This window comes from Argiope bruennichi, chromosome 11 (genome assembly GCF_947563725.1).
Source record: "Argiope bruennichi chromosome 11, qqArgBrue1.1, whole genome shotgun sequence".
Taxonomy (NCBI): Eukaryota; Metazoa; Arthropoda; class Arachnida; order Araneae; family Araneidae; genus Argiope; species Argiope bruennichi.
The window spans coordinates 92,083,063-92,111,018 of NC_079161.1; the positions used below are offsets into that span (position 1 = coordinate 92,083,063).

At 26.5% G+C, this 27,956-nt stretch overlaps 1 protein-coding gene across 2 annotated transcripts in view; it reads right to left on the bottom strand.

Moving 5' to 3' along the window:
- Window positions 1-9,451: 9,451 nt before the first annotated feature.
- Window positions 9,452-27,956, bottom strand: part of LOC129957275 (1-phosphatidylinositol 4,5-bisphosphate phosphodiesterase classes I and II-like) — a 67,329-nt gene continuing 48,824 nt past the window's right edge. Inside the window, exons 27-35 of one of the 2 annotated variants that reach the window (XM_056069534.1) lie at window positions 26,333-26,460; window positions 26,178-26,241; window positions 22,802-22,900; window positions 22,547-22,623; window positions 19,616-19,711; window positions 16,243-16,300; window positions 13,800-13,886; window positions 12,508-12,640; window positions 9,452-9,721 (exon numbers count right to left, since the gene is read on the bottom strand). In XM_056069534.1, the coding sequence (XP_055925509.1) occupies window positions 12,521-12,640; window positions 13,800-13,886; window positions 16,243-16,300; window positions 19,616-19,711; window positions 22,547-22,623; window positions 22,802-22,900; window positions 26,178-26,241; window positions 26,333-26,460 (729 nt within the window). In that variant the 3' untranslated portion in view covers window positions 9,452-9,721; window positions 12,508-12,520. Of the gene's footprint in view, window positions 9,722-11,173; window positions 11,302-12,507; window positions 12,641-13,799; window positions 13,887-16,242; window positions 16,301-19,615; window positions 19,712-22,546; window positions 22,624-22,801; window positions 22,901-26,177; window positions 26,242-26,332; window positions 26,461-27,956 lie in introns of those variants that run through there. The other variant, XM_056069535.1, reaches the window with a different exon arrangement.

Genomic DNA, 27,956 nt, shown 5'->3' on the forward strand with positions numbered 1-27,956 from the left:
TTTTAATTCTAAAATGCAATCTTTTGTCTTGTAAATCCAAATAAGGATTTTACAAAATAATAAAATGCATACATTTGTTAAATTATTGGAATTACATCTCCTTAGAGAACAATATTAAGTACTTGGATTTTTAGTAATTAAAAAATTATAAATGTTAATACATAAATATTAATGAAAATATTTTTAATAAAACAAAAGAACATTTAACCAAATACGAACGAACATACCTTTAATATTAGGTTGCGCAGTAATGACATAAAAGTTCAATACTTTCAAATTTAATAGAAAAAAAGAGGTCATACTTTTAGAATACAAAATATAATGACAAATTTGATGGTTGTTCAAAATTAACAACAAACAAAATTAATTAAAAAAAATACTGCATTATTTTTTTTATTCCATAAGGAAAAACCCCATAAAAATTTAATCAACTTTCCTAAGATTCTTTATATAAAAATTGAAAAGATAATCTTTATCGTCTAACAATGAAACACAAATATTTCAAACAATCCACAATTATATCAACATAAAGTAAAATTTTTCCCATTAACTTACATAGGGTGTGTGAATTTTTTGATCGTGCTTTGGCAAGTGCATTTTCACAACAATTTGTGAAACGTATATTGCATAGAGCATGTAGAAAATTGAAATGCAAATATGAGTGTTCTTTCGGCATTTTGAGTGAAACACTTTTTGAAAAAACACCAAGTTTTTATTTCCATTATAAATTGAAAGTTGTCAGAAAGCTTTCTGTATACAAATATCCTATACTTTTATAAATTGATTTTCATAGAAAAAAATTATCATTACATTAAAATTTAGAAATTGATCATTAATCTAATAACCAATTGAAGTTTTTTGTGGGGGGACGGGAATGGAACTGTAAATAATTTAGCTCTTTGTCCTTCCTTTGTTCTGAAAAACAAATTTGTTCATTCACATAATATTAGTAAGTCAGGATTTTAAATAAACCTTTTACGCAAAGTGAAATATGTCAATTTGTCTCTCTAGCTAGAATTTTATTGACGGAATGCCAAGAATATTCCACTCACAACAGATGGGCAAAATGTAAGAAAGTAAAGTTTACCAGACTTAATATTACATGATTTTTAAAATTCTTTGCTACAATTGTAATAAATTATTGCTTTTTCAAATGTTGAAATTTAATAAATTCTACAATATAAACTGTTTTTTAACCTTCCAGTGCAAAAGCAGACAGTTGCTATGGTCATATGGAATATTATATCACACATCCACCAGAAGTTTCTCAACAGTTGTTAAAGAAACTGTGCTAATACATGTTTCTTTAGAAGAAACGTATAAAAATAAAATAGATTATTGCTATTTTTTGTTTTTGCAAATCCAATATTTGGAGATAAACAACACATTTAATTAATACACATTATAGTCTGAAATATTATATCACTTCTCAATTTAATGTTTTACATTTTTATATATTTTATACAAGCTTTATCATACAATAAAAACAATGACAGAAGATTTCAGATGAAAAAAGAGAATTTAGAGGAATTTTATTTTTTTTTCATTAATACTAAATTGCACAATTACTGATGCCAATATGGAACAATTTCTTCAACCGAAATGATTTGATTCAAATTCTTACATTCAAAAAGTTTTTTGAGGAATGTAAGATGATGAAATGCATACTCAATGAGAATAACTTTTCTCATTTAAAAAATATGATAAATATTATTTCTCTTAATTTTCCTTGTGTGTTAAACAACTTGAAAATTATTATGAAAGGGAGGTTTGACTTGTTCATCTTAAATATTTCACATATTTCCAATCCTTTTGTTTTATGTAAAATGATATAAATAATCAGTAAAAATTAGCATAATATCACTCGGAGAAAGCACATTTACAAATGTAACTTAAAGCTCATACAAAGTACAAAAAATTAAATATTAAAATATACAAAATTTTAAAGTCACCTCCTAAAAATAAGCACCAAAATCCTAACCATACGGAAAAACTACAAAACCACTGAATACCGAAAAAACTCTTTTTTCAGCAATTTGTGCATGTAAGCTCAGAGGAGGATTTCTGATTAGGCAGTTCAACTGTGGAAGAACCACAAGTGCCTTACTTAAAAAGTGCCATTAAATAATTGGCACATAAATAAATCTATTAAAAGAATGCTATGAATTATAAAAAAAAAATGAACTACAATGCAAGATAATTATTAAATAAAATATAATTATTTTATTATTGAATTAATCATTCATTAAACTGGTAACATAATATTCCATTTAATCTCCTGAAAAATTAATAACTTTTGATACTACATTTGTTTGAAATTTATTTTTCCATATAATCTAAGATAATAATTAAATGGTTTCATTTGTAAATAAGGAAACAATTTTAACAAATAATAATAGATAATTTTTCAAGAATTTTATTATTTAATTCCATTGTCATTTTTTTCATATATATATATATAAAATAAATAACAATAATTACTAGCATTGAAAAATGAAATTTGATCTGATATTAAAAGAGCGGTGTGCACTGCCTAGGACAGCAAAAATCTGCCTCTGAGCAAACTTTGAGATAACAATATTTTGAGTAATAAGAAACATAATTGCACATCATATATAGTGTAGTAACGTGGATGATAAAAAAAAATTGAGATAAAAGAGTTAAAAATGCATAAAAATATATCTGAATTACCCATATAAGAAACAAATACTTGATTAGATTTGAAAGTATTCAAAGAAATACAATATATAAGCACCATGCATCCAGCATATTTAAAAAGTACTCATAACAAATATATTTAACACTGCAACCAATTAAATATCTGATGAGAATAAAAAATATCTTTTAGACAGTCAAAAAAACTTTTTCAAATAAATAACAAACCTAATTTTGAGGGAAAGTAAAAATCAATCCTAGCGTGTGTTTAATATTTCAAAACTAGAACAATGTATATTTATTTAAAAAACTCTTCAGCTTCTATATACCACACAGCTTGTAGCTTGGTAGTTCAGAATGATTCCTGAAGACGATTTAATGTTTCGAAAAAGATTATTAAACTTCCCACAGAAAGAGTTTGAAAGTTTATAACTACACAAAGTAAAAGGTCAAATATATTTATATAGAACTATGAATAAAATAAAAGGTCGATTCTAAATGTGAAAAAAATCTATTCTACATATTAAACAAAAAACCGTTTTGGAGAGAAAATACAATATTTTATAATACACTAAAAATTCTTGAATTTATTAGAAATAGATTGCATTAAAAATTATCTATGTTATATATTTATTTATATGTATACATATATGTACAAGAAAATCATTTTAATATACAGAAATTTCATCGATAATCATAGCTCAAAAATGATGCTTGACTAAAATAAGAACCCGGACAATAACCTTTCAAACCCTCTACAAGAATTCCAAGAAACCTTCCAAACGTAACAATAGTGATGAACAATTACTTATATTCAAAATAAAATCATTAAATATACAACATACTTAATAATCATTTGAAACAGCTGCATACAAATAACATTAAAACTTAACAAATTGAACAAGTATATTCTGCTTAAGAATACACAAATAATTCTTAAGCAATTCAACAAAGGATGTCGCATTGAAAAAATAGATATACATTGACACAGAACAAAATGATCACAGGTCTGAATCGTTATAATGGATTTTTACCCCAAAGGACAACAATTAAAAACAGCAACATATATAATCATAATTCATATAAATAAAAAGAGTATACATATTTTATATCCAGTCATAAATAAACAAACCACACAGAAGTTGATTCTTCAAATTTACACGTTTAGAAAAATTATTACTTTTTCAATGCAAATGCAATTGTGAAGACATATAAATAGACTGTGGTCAGTGGGCTTTTTTTATATTAAATGCTTTAGTAAAAACTGTTAATTAAATAATTTTTTTTAAAAAAATCTTAGAAGTCAGGAAGACACACCTCAGGAATATAGTTCAATTCACACTTATAAACAAATGTAACTAATTTAGAGTCCTGAAAAGTTTTGCAATTGAAAAATATTTTCTTATTTCAATAATTTTGTAATATGGCTAATAATTACTGGCACAATATATATTAAGTATAATCTCCAAAAATGTCTAAATTTTTTTCATTTTGCATACATTTAGAGCAATTTTGTATGCTAGAATCAAATAAATCCTCATGTAAATGCTTTTCCTTTTTGAATATACTAACCTTCATCTTTCATATATAGATGATAGTACATAAGACTCTTGTTATATTCTACTGCATTAAAATACTATAGGAATTTAATTGGTGATGGAGAACTATGTTTTAGATCAGAAAATAATATTTAAAAAAATTAGTAAACCCTATTTTATTAGACTATGAGAAGTAGAAAACAATTATTTTATCAAATGAATGAAGAATGAAACTTTTTAAACCATAAGCTGATATAAATATTCTAAAATTTTTTTTATAACATTCATAAAATATTTTAGTTTATAGTAACTATGTATGCATTTACTTTCTTGCGGTTTTTGTTTATTGCTAATACAGTTTTTTAGATTATTGCTTTCACTGTTCCATGTTTTACAATTTTGTTTTAATGCCCATACTTATGATAAAAATAATGATAATGATAGCAACGTTTTCACCTTAATAATTATTTAAGATAAAAAAATATTTTTATCATTTTTTTACTTTTTAGATTCTAAACAAATATTTTGTAATACCTCATAATAAATATTAAAGAATTTTCAAGATCAGTTTTTCTGAAATTCACAAAAAGAGAACATCTCACAAACAAAATTTAGTCAAAATTAATGGATTACCTGATAGTTAAGTTTCAAAAATATTAAAATATTATACTATGGTCAGGAACAGACAACTAGACAGAATTTCAAAATTCTAATACACGAACAATACACAACTAATACACAAACTTAAATAAGGCAATTAAAGAAAAGTGCAAAGATAGATAATGATATGCATACATTCTTTAGTAGTTAATCATCAGTATAAATAAATGCAAAATAAGACAAAAAAATAGCAATAAGATAGTCTTTTGAATCTGTATAGAATGCATTCCATTTATTCAACGAGAAATGCACCCACTGACGACAGCTACTAGCAAATGCATAAATTACTAAATTCTTTCTTTTTGAAAAATTAAAGTTGACAATGCTTCTTTAATTTGTACAGACAATTTTTTTCTACCCTACATAATATTTTTGATTCACACTTTATAAAGATTGATTAATACATTAGCCACCAGTTAGAAGCACTCTCGAAACCCAGAAGAAAAAAAATTGTCGAATTAGAAACATTGGCAAATTTAATTTTAACAGAAATGTACATCAATAGTAGAAAAAAAAAACTTTGTTTAATACTATGTTTTCAAATAATATTATAAGATTCAAATAGAGGAAAAATAATGCTTTATATAAATTAATAGATTATATAAGATAAAATACCTTAAAAGAAGTCCAATTTATATATATATGTACACAAGACCATCAAAATTAGAAATAAATAAAAAATATATGTATATGATAATTTACATCAAAAAATACAAAAGGTAGGCTCTTTTTAACATAAGATACTTATTCATAATACTGTTTTCAATTCATATAAAAATCAACACAAAGATTATAAACACAAAATGCCAACAAAGTTCCCAAGTTAAAAACTATGAACTAACAGATTTATTATTTATTATTATTTTCTGATTTTTTTTTTCATGTAAGTATTAAAAATAGCATTTGTTCAAAGATGAGCAACACATAATGCAGTCAATTGTTCAGATGACAATTTTAGCAGCCCAGTCAAAAGTTTATTGCTCATAAAATTGACATTATGTAATAATATGGATATCATACTAGAGAATATATATACACATATATAAGCTACAAACATAAAAAAAAAAGCCACTAAGATTTTCAAAAATCGAACATATAAAAAAATAATTTAAATCCAGAATGGTTTTTTTGTAAAATTTAAAGCATATTGAAAACAATGAAAATTATTTGGACAGCTTTTTTTTTCTTCACATAGGGAACGTCAATTCAAAAAATCTTCCAAATAATAAAAAGTGCTGTTAAAGTAAAATAGTAGAAACAATCAGTTCTTTCATCAATAATTACTATAACTGAATTTTCTTTATCCCTTTTCAGGGTAGAATTTTTTCCCCACTCAAATATAAAGCTTTATTAAAATTAAAATGATCAACAATACTTAAACTGACACTTATTCCAAGTTTTAAGAACATCAATACAATAAACTGAAACATTTATTTTGAAGAGGTAACTTAATTGCTTTAAACAGAATTGAAAAATTACACCATTTTAATCAGTTAGTTATATTATAAAATTTGACTGGGCTGCTCAAATTACATTCAGCTTTGATCACATCCAATCCTAACTCTTCGTACTCATCTAAACATCTATATACACACAACTCTATAGCTATTATAATATGAAAAGTGTTACTTTGGAAGAGTACCTATATATATTTTATTACCATAATTTGTATAGACTTAAAAACACTTTTTAAATATATACTCTCTAAATATTATAATGCCTATGTTCTTCAGATTAACTAAAATAATAAAATTTATTCTGAAGTATTTAATTGTACAGTTGGAAAAATATTTTTATCGAGTATTTCAGTAGCCTTCTATCTGAATTGGCACAACATCTGATTTAGGAAAGAGCATTGTCAGAATATATTAGAGCATTTCAGAATGATTATCTCATTTAAAAAAAATTGAATAACTATTTCTATACATAAAAATATTAATAATGAAAGCAAGTTACAAATTACATGAAAAATATAAGTGGCCAAACTAATTAAGAAGAAAGAAGTTAAAATATCAAAATAATAAATTAAAAGAATCAATAAATTAAATCTTAAAAAATATTTTGAACAAATTAATTTTTCTGTTGAAAAATTAATAGAAATGTGAATTAAAAAAATTAAATTTAAGCTTGTGAAAAGAAAATTAAATACAATCAGCAATACCTAACCCAATTATATTTTAAATAGGAAATGAAATACAATTAGGTCACTGCAATTAAAGAACTATAATCAATAACCTACATAAAAAATATTATTTCATTTCAAATTCATCAAAATTGAAAAAATTTATAAATAAGATAAACTTAAAAATTATAGAATAATACAAACCAATACACTAGCACACAATTTCGATAAATTACTTTAACAGATAAAGTAGAGAATTTTGATGTTTATAATGGTTGCAAAGCAACCAGGCAAAATGACTGCTGCACACAATTATGAGCATATCTCAATGTGGACTAAAGATGTTTGTTACTTGCTGTAACTGCCCCTTTATGAACAATAAACATAAATACCACGCAAACTATTCTCTACTAATTAAATAGACATTTACTTCTTATATATTATAAATGTTTTTTTAATTCCCCCAAAAGAATGGTTTGCAATTTAAATATCATATTTTCTCATCAGAGCTTCACATTATAATAAAAATGTAAATAAGAGTGTTGGCAAGAATAATGGCTTGTTAGTTAAGGAAGCCATTAACTATAATTTGCAAATGAAAACTATTTGGAAATCTGCTTACATGCTAAAAAATACTTTGATTCATAGCATTTATTTTGTTGTTGTTGTTGTTGTGTTCAAAAATTTATAGGTTAGTACATTCTTTTCTCATTAAATGGGTCCAAATCGAATTTTTAAACAAACTCAACCATGGAAGAAGGAAAAAGACAATAACATTTGCAACTTAAAAAGAACTGTCACTTATGTATGAATTCTTAATTAATATTTATTCTAATTTTGATTAATATTTTTTATATAATTGATTATCATTCACAAAACTTCAAAAAAATTAATTTATCTTCTAAAGTGCAAAAAAGTTATATAAGATTTATAACTATTAAAATAATAATTCTTATTCAATTAAATACAAAAATAATTAGTTTAGTAATAACAGTGAAAAAATTTCCTAATCAAAATTCTAAGAAATGCTCTAATAATTCTGCTTTTTGGAGCATTATCAATCAATAATAATGCTCTTTCCTCATAATTTTCTAAGAATTGATCTATTGTAGAGACCCAGTATGATTCAATGCCTATCATATCTAGAGACTTCAACTATAGTCAAACTCGAACGACACACACATAACTTCTTTTAGGGTTAAAAACTAACACCAGTAACTTCTGCATCAACTTTGAGTATAATAAGAAAAAAGTTAACTCTAGTTAGCAATAGAGTAGGCGATGGCAAGCACACAGTGGGCATTTCCAAAATAGAATAAATATAAAAAATTAAAATGCATTCACAGTAACGATATGAGCAAAGTTTTGTGCAGTGAACTTTTCATTCAACATGTTCTGTTTGGAGCAAATTTTTTAATGCACAACTTCTAATGCTAACAGGTTTATAAGCTTCAAACAGGAGATGTTATGATAACAGAGAATAATTTAGAAAATAAAACTTTTTCTTCAAAATAACTAAATTAAAAGTAAAATATTAATCATGGCAAATTTTAACAACTGTGTTCAATAAGTAAAGATGAATTAAATGCATAAAATTCACTGATTGTGATATTAAATTGAATACCACTTTCAGAGGTGAAACTTCATATATAAGAAAACTATATATTTGAGTTTTTAAAAAAATTCTCAAAGTATTTTTATAACAAGTATTGAATAAAAGAATGTTTAAAATAACTTTGAATGTATCATTCTGGAAAACTAATTCAGTAGACATGATCAAATTCTACCAAAGAAATAACAGATTCCATTTTCATTTTGAAACCACAACTGCTGCTTACCATTTACATTTCAATATAAAACCATACAAATGCAGACAAGTAAAGTGTTTTACAGTATTAATAATAATATTGAGGTCAAAATTACAAATGCTATTAAGAAATGAAATTGGAAATGTTACAGAAAAAGAAAATCAACACTATAAATATACATTTCTATTTTTCATTTGAAAATTGCAATTGCAAAATTTACATCTAGTGAATAGAAAAAAAGATAATGCTATTCTCTTAGATACCATAATCTAAGTTCTTCACTATGATACAAGGATGTATGAAAGTAATCTACAAAATAATACCTAAGTTTTCACTTCTTCTTAAATTGAAATACAAGGAACAGTTCATCTTCAGTGCTGATTTTGGAAGAGTGATCAACTGGTAAAATGTCACAGATTATCACAATCAAAAATTCAATATCTACAAATGATTATGGCTTCCCGTTTTCCCATGATAACTATCAAAATATCTTCTGACAGATAAATTTTAAATGATACATGATGCAATTGACTCGAATCAGCAGAATTGAATCGACTCAATCAGGAGTTTCGAATCAGTGTGATTGATTCGCTTCCTTCAGTCGACTCAACTCTAATCAGTAAAATATTAAGAGTTTTACAATAAATAGAACTCTTTTTTTTTCACAAAAAAAAAAAAAATAATAATAATAATTTGAAGGAAAGAAAGAAAAAAACCACAACCATTGGAAAGGAGCAACACCAAATACTGAGGAGTCGTGTCATCAGAAATGAACAAAGTGTGGTTGTGCTGGTCACCTGGTTCTGTGCTGATGGCAAATGTATCACACATATCCAGTGGACCTCTGACGGATGGACTGACATCGTAGTGCTGCGGCAATAGCACAAGGCAGGAGAGCTCAGTTTCTTATTCACTAATACTGACTCCTCCTCTGCTGCCTATTAAAAAACATAAATCAGACTGAATGCATGTACATGGTTTTAAACTTTACTATACAAGTGAGTTAAGCCTTTTATACATTTCACATTAATTTTTTTTTCCATAAAAATAGTTTATAAATTAAGATTCTATGAGTTTGCAACAACATGTCTTTAACATATCCACACAGAACGAACATAAAAACAATGCTAGAAGATTTAGATGGCCTCATGCAGAATTACATAATTTGTACATTCTTACTAATAATAAAGATGAATGTGTGTCTGAGTGTTTTGGTGCTCTGCAGATCAGATCTTTTGACCTAGAACTACTAAGCATATCATACATTTACTTTGGAGGGTAGGAAGTGCATTTAAGAGCATTTTTTTTTTTGAAATTTTAATTAACAGTATAAGTATTTTTATTTTAAATAAAAATATAAGCATTTTTTAAGCATCTTTAGAGAGTAAAAAAGAATCAATACTAAAGTGACATTTTTGATTACAGATCTATGAATTATAATTAAATTAACTAAGTTTGGCAAAAAGGTATAAATTTTATACAAATAACCCCATTTTATACAATTAACCATAATAAATAATTGAGTTATACAGACATTATTTTTCACAAACACTAAGATAAGTTATCCAAAATGTTTCTTTAAAAAATCATATTAAAGTACTTTTATTGGATACTTTTCAACTCTGCTCTAAAAAAGAGGACCCCATCATACTCAGACAAAAGGGTCTGGATACTATAGAAAAGCTCTCCTAGGAGAACCTGGCAGTTGCTTTCAGCGACGGTTCTTCAGATAAATCCCTCAACAGAGGTGGAGCAGGCATCCTCTTCATTCTTCCACATGATGAAAAAGTCAATCTTAAAATTAACATGTTTGAATGTCTCCAACTTCACCAGCGAACTTTTCGCAATCAAAGAAGCCCTAACTTTTTATCTGACTAATTCTCAAGCAATGGACATTTCTCAGGGATTAGTTATTTTCACAGACTCTAAATCGGCCTTAAAGTCCATCAGAAATGAAGACACTAACATCACCACTACTATAAATGATTTATTCGATCAACTGCATTGCAAGAGGAAATCTTGTGTGCTGCAGTGGATACCTGCACATGTAAACATCGAGGGTAAAAAGAGTAAGGATGCTTTAGCCAAAGAGGCCCAAAATCTTGTCCAACCTAATTCCACCATCACAGTTGCAGATGCAAATGCTGTGTCCAGATGTAGACTTATCAATCAGCCCTATATGAAGCCTTTAATCACTGACTTTGATTTCCCTAGAAATGTAACAACTATACTGGCTAGATTAAGAACAAATCACTATAAGGGAATGAAGATCCTGCCTGATGGGACAAGAACTTATATTTACTGCAAGAACTTCCGGAAAATCAGCTCACACAGAGACACATCTTTGATTGCCCATCTATTACTGCAGATATCTTAAAGCTTGGCTGACTGCCACTGATGGATTTACTTTGGAAGTCCAGAAGCACCAAAGCTGGCGGCAGTGGTCCTTCGGACCTTTGACAATATATGAGACTTCCTTTCGTCACTTTTTGCATTTCCATAGACACAAAAACGACAACTACAACAAATAAATTTTTTTTATCTTCAGAAAAAATAAGCACACGGGCAAAAAAGAAAGAAGGAAATTCTTTAACAATGGCCCTTATAATAGGACCACTAAAATAAACAGTTTTTAAAGATATTTAATTAGAAGACCACCTACCAAAATTAAAAATTAAGCAAAATTTTATCATTTTTTTAATTAAAATTACTGAAAATGTTTCAGAATAAATACAATTTTATTACATCAGCTGAAAATTATATATATATATATATATATATATATATATATATATATATATATATTAATGAAAACCTATTGCTGTACCATATAATTTTTTTGTATTTGAAATCAGTTTTAAAAAATTAATTGTATTTTTAACAATAAATTTTATTATTAATTAGTTTTTTATTAATTTAATTAATAATGGAACTTAAATAATTTCCATTATTATAATAAATATTTCACCCCAACTTCTTTTCCCACTGTTGATGATCAAGTTGTGAAATTCGATTTATTTTTCCACAATGAATAGGTTTCAGTATAAAGCTTGCTTTTTACAAAAAAACTTTAAAATTTTGTTTACTTTTGAAAAAAAATTTAATTTTAAAGTAAGCACTCACGAATTTTTTTAAATGTGGCTATCCTTAAGAAATGTAGTTTTTTCTTGAGATATAATTGGATGCATAAAAATATAGACAGAAAATTATGGAAATGAATAGCACAAAAGACAAAACTTCTAATATGACTTCTAAAATAATATGAGTTATATATTAGTAGAGCCTGAAGTGTAAAACGATTTTACTGAAGAAGGCATTAACAACAACTTAAATAAAATATTTAACTGAAATTTTTAGCAACCATTAATCATAGTGAACCAACTAGTTGCTAAAGGCAAATAATTTACATATTTAATTTTCATAACGATTTTAGATTCTGTATTTATGTCTCACAAGCTAGTTATTGGCAAAAGAAAGCATTGAAAGTGCCTGTATGGATTATTACTTGGAATGGATTATGTTGTCCATGCAACCAAAGATATTCACACAAATCATTTTATACTCAAATAAAACTATACAATTCCTTCTGGACTAAATTCAATTTTTTTCTACCAATCAATGTTTACAAGGAAGTTATAATTATAAAAAGGGTAATGCAATCATTCTGAATTTATATTATGCATCTTAAACAATCACTTGCCATATAAAAAATATGGTAACCCACCTGTTAAGAAGTTTCATAAGGGTGTCCTCTCAACTGTCTCTGATGTAGGGCTGGGGCCAGATGAAGAGCCCTCAACAGTGAGCAGCAATCTGGAAATCTTGGACTGAAAGTCTTGTTGGAGCTTCTCACGAGCCTGATAGATAATAAATGAAAAAATAAAAATACAATGATAATTTTTTTTAAATTTTGGATTGCAGTAAAAGTCAAAGAGCTGAGGCCTGCAATTTTTATTGCTTTATATTTATATTGATACATGAAGATGCTACTTAGTAAATAAAGTTATCAAATAACAAAATAATAATTAATTGATCAAAACATTAATAATTTACTTGTCAATTTATAATTTTCGTGTAACTTTTTTTAGAGTGAAAAAAAAAATAACTCGCAAGGTTAAAAATAAAGAAAATAAGAAAAAGGAATTGCATAAACCAAAACATTTTGAACTACTCATGAAAAAAAAAAAAAAAAAACTAGTTTTTGTAAGATGAAAACAAACTGATAGGATAATCTATAACAGAAAACTCAGGTATCAGGACAGAGTTAAAAATATCTGCTTTGGTTTAATCTTTTATCAGAGTGCAAATTATAATTTCTGATTTGACATCAGGTAACTTGAACAGCTTCCTTTCTATGTTAAAATTGCCTGAAATATTGACGAGTGAATAAAAATAAATATGAACAGAAAATAGTAATGAAACCATAAACTTCATATTTACATTTTTTTTTAATGTTGGAATGCAGCAAAGATCAATGAAGTCTGACAGTTTTAATGCTTTATAATTATACTGATGCATCATATTCTCATTTCAAGGATTAATTGGAAATTATTACAAATATTTTCTTTAGCCTTTTTTAATCTTGTATTTGGCATTATACATTTTTTCTTTTACTGGATCACCTTTACTTCTATCAATTTTTAGTGATTAATTATGACTTGAATATTTGTGAGTATTATAGATACAGTAGGACCCACTTAATAGAAGACAAAAACCAAAAGGTGGAATTCGAGACTAAGGAAATTAAACAGGATTCATATAGCAGATAATAAAAACTAATGTGGAAGAAAAAAATTCAAAAAGAAAGATATTTCAGTTCATAGAATTATGGACCAATATTGTTTACATTAAAAATGTACTATAATATCGTTTCCTATTTATTTCTTAAGCACTTTACCAATGTGCATGAGAATTTTTATTATAATTTTCATTTGTAAGTCTTTACTAAACAGATATGAAATATATTGTTAACAGGATAACAGCCTATCTAGATCTTATAATGAAAGAAATACTCACTGAACTCCTTTCTTCTTCTAGTTGCTTTTTCACTTCTAGATGTTGGCGTTCCAGTTCACTTTTCCTTTTATCCAACAAGCTACTGAACTGTTGGTAAAAAATACAGAATAATTACAATTAATAATTAATTTTTTTTAAATGTTAAACATTCAAATTCTTAAAAACAAGATTATAAAAGAAATGCATAAAAGTAGAAATCGATGATCTTCAATAACCTCATAAAACTGGTAAATGAAGTCTTATTTAATATATATTTATTTCATCAGAGTATTACACAGTATTCATTACAGTTTGTTTACATTATTTAGCAAAAAGTTCAGAGCAATACAAATCTGATTTGTAATAACTAATTTTATGAAAATTTGATAATTCTGCTTCAATTAAGTTTATTTTTATTGTATATAGTTATCAAGGTCAGTTCAGTATTCTAAATTCAGAAGAAAAAAAATGCTAAGAAAGGGAGAGGACTCCAGATATGAGCAACAAGCAACTTCCAGCATCAGTTAATATAATTAACCAATCTGTGTCAACATTAAATTTCATTTTGTATTTTACTTGAATGCAATTATACAAAATATACAAATATGAACAGATCTGTATAAATGACAATGCATTTATATATTATTATGCACAAATTGCTTTCTGACAAGTAATATTATGTTTTAAATAATATGATTTGAAAAAACCTTAATGAATTCAGACTAAATTACTTTTACGTGATTTGATCATTAACTTAAGCATGCAATTAAAACAGACATCTCTAGTTATACTAAATGAGACCTTGATCAATCAGAATAATTTTTTTTAAGTTGTCAGTTAAAAAAAAAGATTACAAATATATTGCCAATAAATTAAAGCAGCAGAAAGGTCTGAAAATTGTCAAAATGTATATCTAAGTAATAACACAACTATTAGAGTCACTATTTTTAACATATGAGAGTAAATTAGCATATGGAAAATCTCACAGTAAATTCTTGAAAGAAGAATAGATACAGTCAAAAGATTTTATGGTGTTTTGGGATTATCCTGTTGACCCGTTATTTACTTGCTCACGAAAATGCGCCATTCCTTTGGCGTCATCATAATGAAAATCAATTTTGCTTTTACTGACGCAAAGCTACCTTTTGACGATAATATCGGGTTTGGTGAAAATGATCGATGGGATAATCCCAAAATACCAATTTTATTTATAAATATAAAATCAGGATTACGATTTTATCTGTAAGACATTTTCTAAGATTTGCAAGTCTAACACATGGAAGGAGGTTTAAAAGTGATAAATGTCAGCAAGCAAATAAAAGAAAGCTCCAGACAAATCTGTCGGTTTAAAATCCTTTAACAGGCTTTTCCCCCTAGTCATAGAATATTATTAAAAATTTAAAGAGAAATGCCAGTTTGCAATAAGAGTAGGCATTTTTATTTATTTCTTTTAATCTGCATCGCAAAAATAACATCATTCTCAAATTTATTTCTTCAAAATTTTGCAGAAAAATTCTAAATTATTTAAACTTATTATAATTATCTAAATTATATTATTATTTAGTTAATTATCTAAATTAACTAAATTATCTCATTTAAACTGAAAAAAGAAACAAAAATTGCACAAAATAGTATTATTGAAGAAAAAGAATAATATTAAGGCAGATGGCTTTCAAATACGAATATAGTATATATATATATTTTTTTAACTTAATATATATATCACTTCACACAATATATATATCACTTCAACTTAAATATTTTTTTTAGACGAGAGAGAAAAATTTAAATTGATTTCAAAAGAAATTCATTTAGCTTATGAAATAAAATTAATTTGTTTTATCAATTATCTTGTTCTATCAATAATTAATTAATAATTCAAGACATTTAATTATGGTTTGAGAGAAGACAGTGAAAAATTTTGCAAAAATTGACACAAATTCTTTTTTTTTTTTTTTTTCTTTTTTTTTTTTTTTTTTCAAAGTTAGGAACTGGAATATTACTCACTCAAAAAAATAACTAAATGATAATTTCCAATCCAAAATTGCATTATAAGGTCAGAGATGCATCAATATTTTTTTTAGGCTTCTAATGTCATTACGAAAAAGGAGTTTTTACCAGAAGTTGTAAAATAGTGCATAGACATTTAAACCATACCATAGACATTAAATAAAATAAAGACTGGATGATAAATTTACTTACTCCAATATACTAATATGTGAATTCATTAGTACCCAAGTAAGTTAAGGATGACTCCAAAAATGTGGTTATAGTTTATATAATTTATTATTATCAGAAAGGAGAAACTAATTAGCAGAATATAAACTGATATAATATGCAAGTGTAGATTTAAATTAATATAATCTGTTAGTTCAATGTTATATAAGATGAACAGAATTTGAACTGCATATGCTATGTAAATATTCAAAAGTTTTGAAAAAAAAAAAAGTTAAATATGACTTACACGTTGCCTTTCAGCAACAGCTTGTTCTATCAGCCTTTGGTGGGATTCTCTTTTGATTCTGATAAAAAAATATTTAAAATTAGTCTATAATTATAGAATTTAGATTCATACTAATGGGTAGTATTTAAATGATCATAACAATTTAAACAGCTAACCAAGAGAACGTTAAAAATATATTTTAACACGATGAGAAGACATAAACCTTTCCAATCAAAAAAAAAAAAAAAAAAAAAAATCAAGGAATATTTAATAATATTCAGGGAATATTTAATAACTTAATAATTACAAATAAAATTTAGTTGCTGATAAATTTAATCCATTAATCATCATGCCCATGCATTATGTAAGCATAAAATTACTGTTTAATATGTTTTATGACACAAAATTAAATCATTCAAAGAATTTATGATTTCACACAAAAGTTACACATAATCCAGTAATGTCTTGAAATATTCAGATTTTTAATGGGAGCAACAAGACAGAAAATTTCAAAAAGTGAAGATGTAATTTAATTAAATAATTAAAAAAAGACAAAGAATTATTATGAAAGCAGAATTTTTTCTATCACCATAAAAACTGTCTCAAAATTCTCAAACATATTTTTCCAAAAGTTTGTAAAAGAAATTGGGAAAAATTCTATGTAAAATATTTCTATTAAATTCCTTGCATTGGTAAAAATAGAATGTCACAAAGCGAATTATTCAAATAAATGAATTCACAATGTTTATGGAATTAGATATATATTGCAAGATACCATATCATAACATTTCAACATATTTTGCAGACATGAAGAACATTTAGAATCTTATTTGTTCATACATTGTGCAAATTGAAATTTTATATGCAATTCTATCTGAACATTATATTTTAATAATATAATTATATATTATGCTTCCTTTCTATAAAAATAAATTTCTTTAATCTTTTTTTTTTTAATCTTGCAAATGGAAAACATATCAAAGAATTTTGTTATTCTGTTTTTTCATTTTTCTTATTTAGTTCTAATGCAAATAATTCACATTCAATTTCCTTTCCTTCATTATTAAAAATTCTTGAATTTGAAACATTTAATGTATATTAAAGAGCATAGTTTACATATTTTAAGAGCTTATTTCTAAGAGTGTAACAAACTAAATGGCTGACGAGTGTATTAAAACTCACCTCTAAAACAGAAAAAATAAAGTAATTAATTTAAGCTTTGAGATATTTTTAAATAAAGTCCAAATAAGAACAAATAAAAAAATGATGAAAATATAATCATAAAACAAAGCTTTAATACAACCAGAATTTCACAAATTTGTTAGATTTCATATTAAGCTAATAAAAAAATGCAGCAATCAGAGAAAACTAACAGTACAAAATATTACAGATAAAGGATAAACGATTTTATTTAAAATTCTTATTTATCTATTTATTGAAAAGAAATAAAATGCACAATAAATATATACATAAGAGAAATAAATATGCAATTATACAATATAAAAACCATCTATATTTTTTGATGGACAGCTTTTCATAATGAATAATTCTGAACACTTATACGAAAGCTTCATGCATCTGAATCTATCCATTTTTTTAAAAAACAATTTTACTTGACTTGTTTCATATTCGAGAAGAAAGATTTTTAAAATCTATTTTTCACTAATTTCCTAATGTGTGAGAATTTCAAATTGATTAGCTTCATTAAATTTTGATTTTTGACTAATGGTATGCTATTTTTGACTAACTTCTATAATATTTATAATAATGAATTATTAATTAAAGATTAAAAAGTATAAAATAATGAAGCAAAAACTTTTTTTTTATTTAAAAACAATAAAACAAATACATTTTTAAAAACTGCTTTCATTTTATAAAATATGCTTTATTTTGCCATTACAGAAAAGTTCCTCTAAATTTCTTTATTTCATAATTTTGAAGAAAGAAAAAAAAAAGAAAACATTCTTTAAATACTACAGGTACACCATATCCATCAAGCTTCATATCTTTAGGAGGGCTGGGAAGAAAAGGGAAATTAAAGATGCTTTATATCCAGAAGCAGGGACATTGTTTGTCTAGTGTAATAATAGATGATAATTCCGCATATAAAAGCTAAAAAGCAAAATCTTATCTTTATTTGGAAGTCTACTAAAACTTTCTTTTGAAGATACACTAAAGTACATTAAATGGAACGTTTATTGTTAATTTTGCAAGGTGTCTTCTGTTCTGTAAATCCATACATCTTTCTATACCGACAGCAACAACAAAACACACATATATATAATCACAGCCTCTATAAAACATCACAATCAGGAAAGCACCCAATTCCCTTAGAAATATTAGAACTGACAAGTACCTTTACTTAACACTTTCAAAGAAGTTCTTCAAAATTCAGACTATTGACAACTATGTCTAAAAAAAATACACAATATAATCAAAACAGGCCAACAATGAAAGGAGACTAATGTGAAGATCTTCACTTTTCCATGACTCCCCAATCTATTATTATTCATTAACATGATTATGCAAGAAGGAAATAAAATCTATTATATAATCATGAATCTTAGTCTGTAATGCAGGTAGAGTTTTAAAATATGCCTGCCTCTTTTATTTGTGACATTAACCGATGCGAAAACACCAACTTTGGTTTTCGCATCTAGCAAATGGAACAATTTTTTTAAGCTTTAAATCCACAGATTTATCAATGAAAGAATAAACCTATGCATGAATATAAGCAGCAAAGACTAATAAGTACAAGTCTGTAATTTAAATTTTTTTTAATTATTATTCAGATTGATTCATTAAACTCTCCATTCATAAACTAAAATTAAGATTATGGCTAATATTTTTTCTTGAATTGCTTAATAATTATTACTTTTGACACATTTTTATTTATCAGTTTTAATTTGAGTGTTCATGAACTTTATAAATTGTGAAGATTCCATTGGAAGGAAACAAAACTTTTAACAGTACTATACATTTTCATTTAAATCTAATGCAAACAACAGCATTTTTTTTAATTCTTAAAAATTTTGCATATACAATTTTTTACTGCAATTTTCATTAATTAATCTGTCACAATCAAAACCAAAATGCTGCAAGCAACCTGTCTTGATGTGCACATCTTTTAGTAGTAAATGAAAAATTATTACGCTTACTTTTTTGGCTTATTACCAACTTTTATCTTTATTCAAACTCTTTTGGCTAAATTATATTTCTCTTATTCTCTGATATTTAATTAAGGGTTTAAATCTTTATATGGCACTATTCCAATAAGTTGGAGGAGTTACAAAATTTCTAATTCAAGGAGGGAGACTGTTGGGTTTTTACACACAAAAATCATATCTCATTACTCATCAGTTACTTTTGTCTATTTTTACAATTATCAACTCACCTGGCTAACTCATTTTTATCTTTGTGTTTTTTGCTGAGGTCTTTCATTTCTTCCTTATTCTGAACTTCAAGTCTCTTCATCAATTCAGCAACTTCTCTGGAAAATAAAAGAAAGAAACAACAATTGAGTAAAAAAACATATCAATGATGCCATAAAAGTGTAGAATAACCACTTTATTTTTTAAAACAAATTTTAAGCATCTAGAAAATTTAGTTGGATTCATGAATAATTATTTTTTGGAACACTAAAATTCAAATATTCTTATGTAAATAATCTTAAATCACAATTGGAGTGTATTTAGGAACTTTTTGGCCTTAAGAAATCCATATTATAAAGCCCCTCTTTTAACAAAAAAGACAATTTAGTTTATTTCAAAGCATTTTAAATTTATTTGATATATTAATTATTTATTTAGACTAATCTTTTAAAAATGTGATTTATTTATTTACTAAAACTTGTAAAAGTGTGACATCCATATTTTCAAACAATTCTATTTAGGAGCAGACACTCAGTGTTATGAAAAACCACATAATTAAATGAACACAGTGAAATAAATAGGTAACTGAACAATTACACATGACAAAATATTATTATCCTAATTTTTATGATTCATGGAATTTATATTCTTTCAAATTTATTTATGTGGCAACTTGGTTAATAAAAATTTTTAAATGACCTGCTAGCAGCTCTCTTTTTATCTTAAAAGATCAATGCTTCTATTTAGTAGGAAATCCATAGTTGAATAACAAAATTATAAAATATTTATACAAGGGGTGTTCAAATGAAAATGTACAAAATGACACTGAGGATATAAATGAAGACTTTATTCAAAGTATACACCATAAGCCTGCGTACAACAATCCCATTGATTAACGATTCGAAGGATTCTTTGTTCCCAGAATTCCTGTAGTCGTGACCAGACCCAGTCCTTCACAGTGTTCTTGAGTTTGAAGTCCGAGTTGAAGCTCTTCCCTTCAGATCTTTTTTCAGGGGACCAAACACATGAAAATCGCATGGCAACATGCCCCGGTTGTAGGGTGGATGGTCAAGCTGCTCGCACTTGAACTTGGCCATTTCCGCATGTGTGATCCTGGAGACGTGTGGATGCATGTTATCATGTAGCAGAACCACACCTTTCATCAGTAGCCAAGGTCTTTTGTTTTTGATGGATCTGTGTAGTCTTCAGAGTTCCTCACTTCGTAGTTAATGGTTTTTCTGTGCTCGAGGAATCAACAATTGGGCAGCACTCTTTATAAGAGCCTCTGCTCTCTCCTGCGCACGCTCCGGCCTACGTCGAACACTCCAATCACATCCCTAGATGTCTCGCTACGTTCTACCATAGCGGCAAAGGCAAATATGTAAACGGTTACGTTGTTATGACGTTTCATACCTTTTCATTTGAACCCCTCCCTTATATGTTAACAACGTTTATAATGTTGTGATAAAATATTTAATTTAATTTTAAAATTACAATGCAAAGTTCGATGAAATTCAAATGCAATTTACTATAAATGGGAGTTTGCAAATATGTTTGATACCAAGCATTCAGATTGCAAAACATGATAAATTAATTTCTTTATTTTGCATGTGTGTATATTTAATTTTTTATTATACTTATTTATTTATTGAAATTTATTTGCACATTAATAAAATTTCAGAATAACTGCTGATCCATGGCTACAACAGAACAAAAATAAATAAATAAAACTATATGAAAGAAATAACCAACTAATGAGAATACTATGAATAACTTATGTTGATTGGCTAGCTACAAAGGTATTATTTCTGTCAAAAGAATATTTAGAACTTAGAGGAAGAGAAACCACATAAAAATTTCATATATTAATAGATTTTAAAAAATTTAAGTGAAGCAAACAATATAATTGACTTTTGTGTCTAATAAATTGATGGAATAACAGAGTTTCCAAAAAATAAATTACTTTTAAATTATGTTGCTAAAAAAAAAAAAAAAAAAAAAAAAACCTAGAGGGGAAAGGGTAGAGGCATCAAGCTTTCCGAATCTTTTTATATATTCTTTCGATTTTCCACACAAAGTAACAGCTTTTTTCAATTTCTAAATAAAATTTTCAGACATCTTATTGCACAAAAAATGAAATTTAATTCCATATTTGTAAACTTCCATGAATTAGAAACATTCAGTCAAGACATTTCAATTGATAAATAAAATAATGTATATGAAAAACATGCAATAAGATTACCAAATATGAGGCCTGATTGGATGGAAATAGTTTTGAAATGACAATTCCTTTCCAATTTAACTGTAAATTTCCTTCCTCACAAAAAAAAAGGGGGGGAGGGGGAAACCCCTGCATATCTTTGAATTTTTTTTCGTATTTATACATGCCCATATTGCTTTTAAATAACATAAAAATTAGAGTGGAACATAAATTTTGTTAAAAGACAGGGAATTTTGAAATTTGTGTAGATATCTTTGAATTACAAATCTTCTCAGTTACTAATTACCAATCTACAAATTAAAAAAAAAAGATTTGCGAGTTTTAAATGAGAATACTCATAAAGATTATTATATATATAGTTATGCAATCATTCAAAGTTCTGATTCCAAGAATAAGATGAATTTTTAAAGACATAAAATATCAAAACACAAATTTATGACTATCTCAAATATACAAACTTTACTATCGAAAAGACACGATTTATTCTTTGATTCTGAGCATGAGATTCATTTTTCTTGACAGAAAAGATCAGAATATTAATTTAGGATTATATCAAGGTTAAAAGTTTTGCAATTAAAAGATATCATTCTCTTAATCCTCATAGTGAATGAATTTGTTTGACAGTAATAATTAAAACATGAATTTATGGTACAAATACAAATATTATTATTATTGCATATAAATATTATTATTAATCACATTAAATCAAAAAAAAATTATCAGATATATTTACCTATCATGCAAGCTCTTCAAATATTCCATCTGAGCAGCTTGTGAAGCCAGCAAAGATTTCTCCATTGCACTAAACAACTACAAGAATAAAAATTTCAGGAATTTTTTAAAAATTATATTAATAACAACAGTAATTTCAACCTTAATATACAAGTTACATTTAATTAGAGAAAATTCTACCTAATAATGCAAATACCATACGACAGAACAAATAATAAATCAGAACCATAAAATTCAAGATATTTCTTCCACTCACCGGTTCTTGATATCTCTCATAGATTTCAAGTTCCGCCTTATACAATTCCCTTGTTATGCTCATCAGTGCTTGCGAGTGGATTTTTTGTAGCTCTTCAAGCTGTTGAAAGGAGGGGATATCAGTAATTAAATTTATTAAATGTTACAAATTTTACTTCATGCAAAAAATAGTAAATAAATAAATTAATTAAATTTAAAAAAATAAAGGAATTAAAATTTTACAAATTTTATTTCATGCGAAAAAATTGTCATTCCAAAAAGAATTTAATGCTAAATACTTTCAGCACCATACAGATGCAAGGATAGGTTTGTTTATTTTGGTTTGATGAAATTTAGTGGTGAAAGAACAATTTATGATCAAATTGCACCAAACATAATGTGAGTTAATCTTACTTTAAAAGTTTGTTTTTAAATTTTCCAGGACCAGTCAAACTGTACAGTCTGCTAAAAGTAGTTATAATCTAAAAGTTATCTAAAGTATCTAAAAAGGTAAACAAAAGTTATCTATATTATAATCTAAAAGTTATTTAAGAATCAGATCAAAAGGTAAAAGCCAATCATTTTTCAAAATGTAAAAAGATGGGGAACTTTATAAAAAAATGCCTTTCAATTGGCATTTTTCATAAAGTTGTTGTTTTGACATTGGGAGAATGAAAATAAAGGGTATATTGATTTAAATGTAAGGCTAAACAACTAAATATTTGCATTTACCTACAAAATCAGATTCCTGTCATCAGAAAATCTTCTTTTATCAAATAATAATCATTAAGGAGATTCAAAACAGGAGTCCATTATTATAAAACGATAATGTTTTAGGATTGATTCACTTTTCTTTATTTCATTCTTAAAATTTACTCTTAATTATATACCAATGTATACAGTATCACTACTCAATTAAATGAAAGTATATGAAACAATGAAAACACTATTGTACAATATTATTAGGTATATTTTTAAAAACGTCATTAAATGAGAGAGGAAAATTACACAGAAATAAAATTAGTATTACTAAAAATACTTATATCATAAATTTTAAAGTAGTGCAAAAATGTTTGGGCAGCAATAATGCTCAAAATTATTAAAACTTCTTTGCATGATGATGTAAATTTCCATCATAACATTCAGCGAATAAAAAATTGTACTCAAAACAGGTGTACTGTAAATTGGTTGTTGCTGGCAACTTTTTTAACGATTATTGTGTAATAAGGAGTGTAGCACAGGGCGGGGGGATCAAAAGTCACAATCATTATAGTGGGTTTGAACTTGTCACTTTGCTGTTTGTTATGATTGGAAGAAGCGTTTGATTTCTTCAATATTATTTTATAACTAATCTCAGATTTTTTTTTCTCTTTGCTAATAAAAGCGATAATGAGTGCAATACAGGTTTGTTTTTTGTGTTTCTGTTATTTTCTGTGCAATTTATATCGAATACCTCAAATAATCTTCCCAAAACCATGTGACAGAAATTTACATCACCGTGAAGTTTCTTTACTTCTAATGTATGACAAAAATGTTTCTAACTATATGTTTATTTTATGTTATTTTTGTAGAGAAATTTAGAAGAGAGGGACATTGAAGATTTTGTACTGAGCTTAACATGTAAATTTGCATGATGATGGATATTTCCATCACACTGTTTTTTAATTATTTTATATTATATATTTATACTAGGATTTTTTAAAACATTTTCCCTTTAATGTAGAGAATAAATTATATCACCCTGATTATTAAGAAAAAAAATCATGCAAAGAAGGGTTAAGGAATTTTTTTAATTTTTTTATTTAAAAACCTAATTACAATTTTGAAAATCCCTTTCTCAATGAATACTTACTATTAAAGAAGTAACTATGACAAATTCTAAAAAAGGTAAACAATTTTAGTACATATATATTACAATAAGTATAATAAATAAATTTATATATATTTTTTGTTGTAATAAAAATATATACTAATAATGTAAAATAATATATAAAGTATTGAAAGACATATTTTCTTCAAATGGCAAAAATGTTATAATGCTAAACATGAATAAAAACCACAATATAAAAATATATAATATAAATATACTTGAAATATGTAATATACATAGATAAATCATTTTCACTTAAAATGAAATAATTATTTAAAATGTTTTTTTAATTTAAAAATGAATGAATTAATAAACAGATTGTAATTTTTAAAAAGACATTCAATTATCAGAATTCATATATGTAAAGTATTTTTCACTTGTTAGACAGAAAACCATCTTAGAAATAACTTGAATTTATTTTTTCACAGAAGGGCACGAAAGTCATACAAAGGAATGACCAGTGACAAAGCATCCATTCACACTTTGAAACAAGGGAAAAAAAAAAAGTGTGAGAAGTTTTTTCTCAGCACTTATACTGAGAGATTCTTTATAAAAGGTGCCCCAAAATTAATTCAAGATTTCAACTTGCCACCATTCATGGAATAAAGTGTTGGCAACCCTATTAAAAAAAAACCTTTGGCAGCTAATAGTACAGGGTTAGTAAAAAAGGAGGGTTACACAATAGAACAACATATTTTCATTGATGAAAAATATTTCAAAAATAATGAAAGGCTGACGGCCACAGTTTGAAAAATTTGAGAACTGGCCCTCTAGATTATGTGATTTAATGCGAATGGTATCTTTAAAAGGTTACTTGAAGTCAAAAATCTATACCAACAAGTCCACAAGCATATGTGCATTGAAGGAGGAAATCAATAAAATTCAGCCACATTTATGCAAAATGATCATGGTAAATTTTGACAAAAGAATACATATGTACCAGCAAAGCTGTAGAGGCCCTTTCCCTATGTGTTATTCCATACATAACCCTATATTCCATACATAATTCTTGTACTTTACAATTCAATAAAAATATAACAATTTAAAGAGAAAAAAAAACTTTGTTTTTTATTTTATTCAAATATTGCATTAACATGTTCTATTATGCAACGTTCTATTTTTACTATCAGCCTTAAATTATCAGCTGACAAATGGCTTTTTTTTTAAATAGCCACACTTCACTGCATGAATAGTGGCAAATTCATATCTTGTGCTAATTTCGGAACACTATTTAGAAACTTCTTTAACATGTGTCATTTCAGAAAAAGAAATCTTAGGTATCTTTGGAAGGAATGCCTTGAGTATTAGGGATTTTTTTATCCCTTCACTTGCACCATGAGAACTGCATAGTAATAAATAATTATTAAAATAATTTAAAAAGCAGGATCTGGAGCAGGAAATAAGAGAACACTTTTAGAATGAAGTTAATATGGGCTAATTTAAGATTTAAAAAAATTAATTGGGATTTAAACTAGATTCAGTGATATCATTACATATACACCTAAAGACCAAAAGAAAAATTTCCAACCTTTGTTTGGTGATCAACACTCATTGCCTGAAGACCTGCTTCACTTTTCCTTTTCAATAGCTGTCTGCCAAAAGGAATGCAAAAAATTGAAAAGAATACATCAGACCCAAAAAAAAAAAGATACAAAATAAAGGTGGAGAAAAAGCAATACTTACACATCTATTCCTGAGCCTTTCTTCACTAGTTTGGAGTGGTTTTTGACTATGTGCGTCTTTTGGTGCTCCTGCGCTTTGCTCAACTTTTCCTCTTTCTGCAGCAGTAGGTCTCGTTCCTTTTCTTTCATCTGCACAAAGTGAATAATATTGACGTTAATTAAATTTGAAAATAAAATAAAGTATTATATATGCACAGGCTGGTAAAAATGTTTAAAAGGTTGGCCCCCACTACAAGAAATACTGGCACATACATAAGGGATATTTTTTGACATAGTTGAAATATAAGGAAATGAAATAGACATCAGAACAGCTTTAACGAAAACACAATAAGGACTCGAAAGAAGTGGTATTAGTAACTAAATTCTACTAAGCAATTTAAAAATAGGAAATTATTAATAAAAAAATACTTTTATTGCATGGTACAAAACAATATTTAGGTTATTTTTCAAGATGGTTGTTACCATTGAACAAGAATTTTTAAATGAGTTTTTGTATGCCTTAGAAGGATGCCAACTTGCAATGATGAAGAGGTGAAAGGGGAATTTTAGGAAAATTAATCAACAGTATTATAATGGTGCACCTTCAGTTCTCTTTAATCTTCTACTTCTTGCATTTCAGAGACCACTTTTGTTGTGTCTCACACTTCAGTTCAATCAAAGACCACCATTAACTTATTTCTCCACCATGAACATCGTCATGTCCTTCAATGGAACTTCCAACTACCTCCTTATCATCACGTTTTGTTTGTAAACTTCACAAATTTGTCTGTATTTCAATTGGTTTAGTGTTTCTAACAATAAAAAAAAAATGGATGACTGAATATAATTCACATTCCCAAACGTTTTCAATTCTTTTTTTTTTTTTAATTTAAAATACTTTACATACAGATGATGCAATAATCAGCTATCTAAAAGTGACTTTTATAGTTTGTCAACAAGTCAGAAAGAGGACATACATGCGTGAAATTACAAATGCAGTACTTGTGCAGCTAAGATTGAAAACGGAAAGTTTTTGGCTACTCCTCATTCAAAACAACACTGATAACAGGATTCATACAATGATAGCCTTTATAGGATAGGCTATTAATTAAGAAAAAAGCTTGGCATCATTGTTTTGCATTATAGCTTGAATACCTAAAAACCCTTTTTTTCAGATTCAAAGGGAGTCCACAGAGAATAATCAAATCCAATATATGTAATCATAATCCAATAAAAGAAGCAAAGACACAGCCTCATGATTTCATAGTCTATTAACTAACGGGCCAGTTAATTTATCTAATTTTCCAAGAAAAGTGATCTTTTTCTTCTTCCCCAGATGACATTTACCCAAGATATTTTTATTTTCAGCTGGAACATAATGTCCGTAATGACTTTTTTAACCCTTTCATATATAACGATGAGTCTGAATTATAAAGTGAAATACTGAATTTTTAATTTTAAATGGGAAATAAGTGAAAATACACAGTAATTTAAAATTCAAAAGACCACTTAAAAACGATGCAATATCTCAAACATCATATAAATTAAAATAATAATAAATTTCCCAAAAAGATGTACCATCTATTTAGGAAATGAAGTAAATTTTTAAGTCAATGGATTAAGCCTGCAGAATGCTTGTTGCTAAA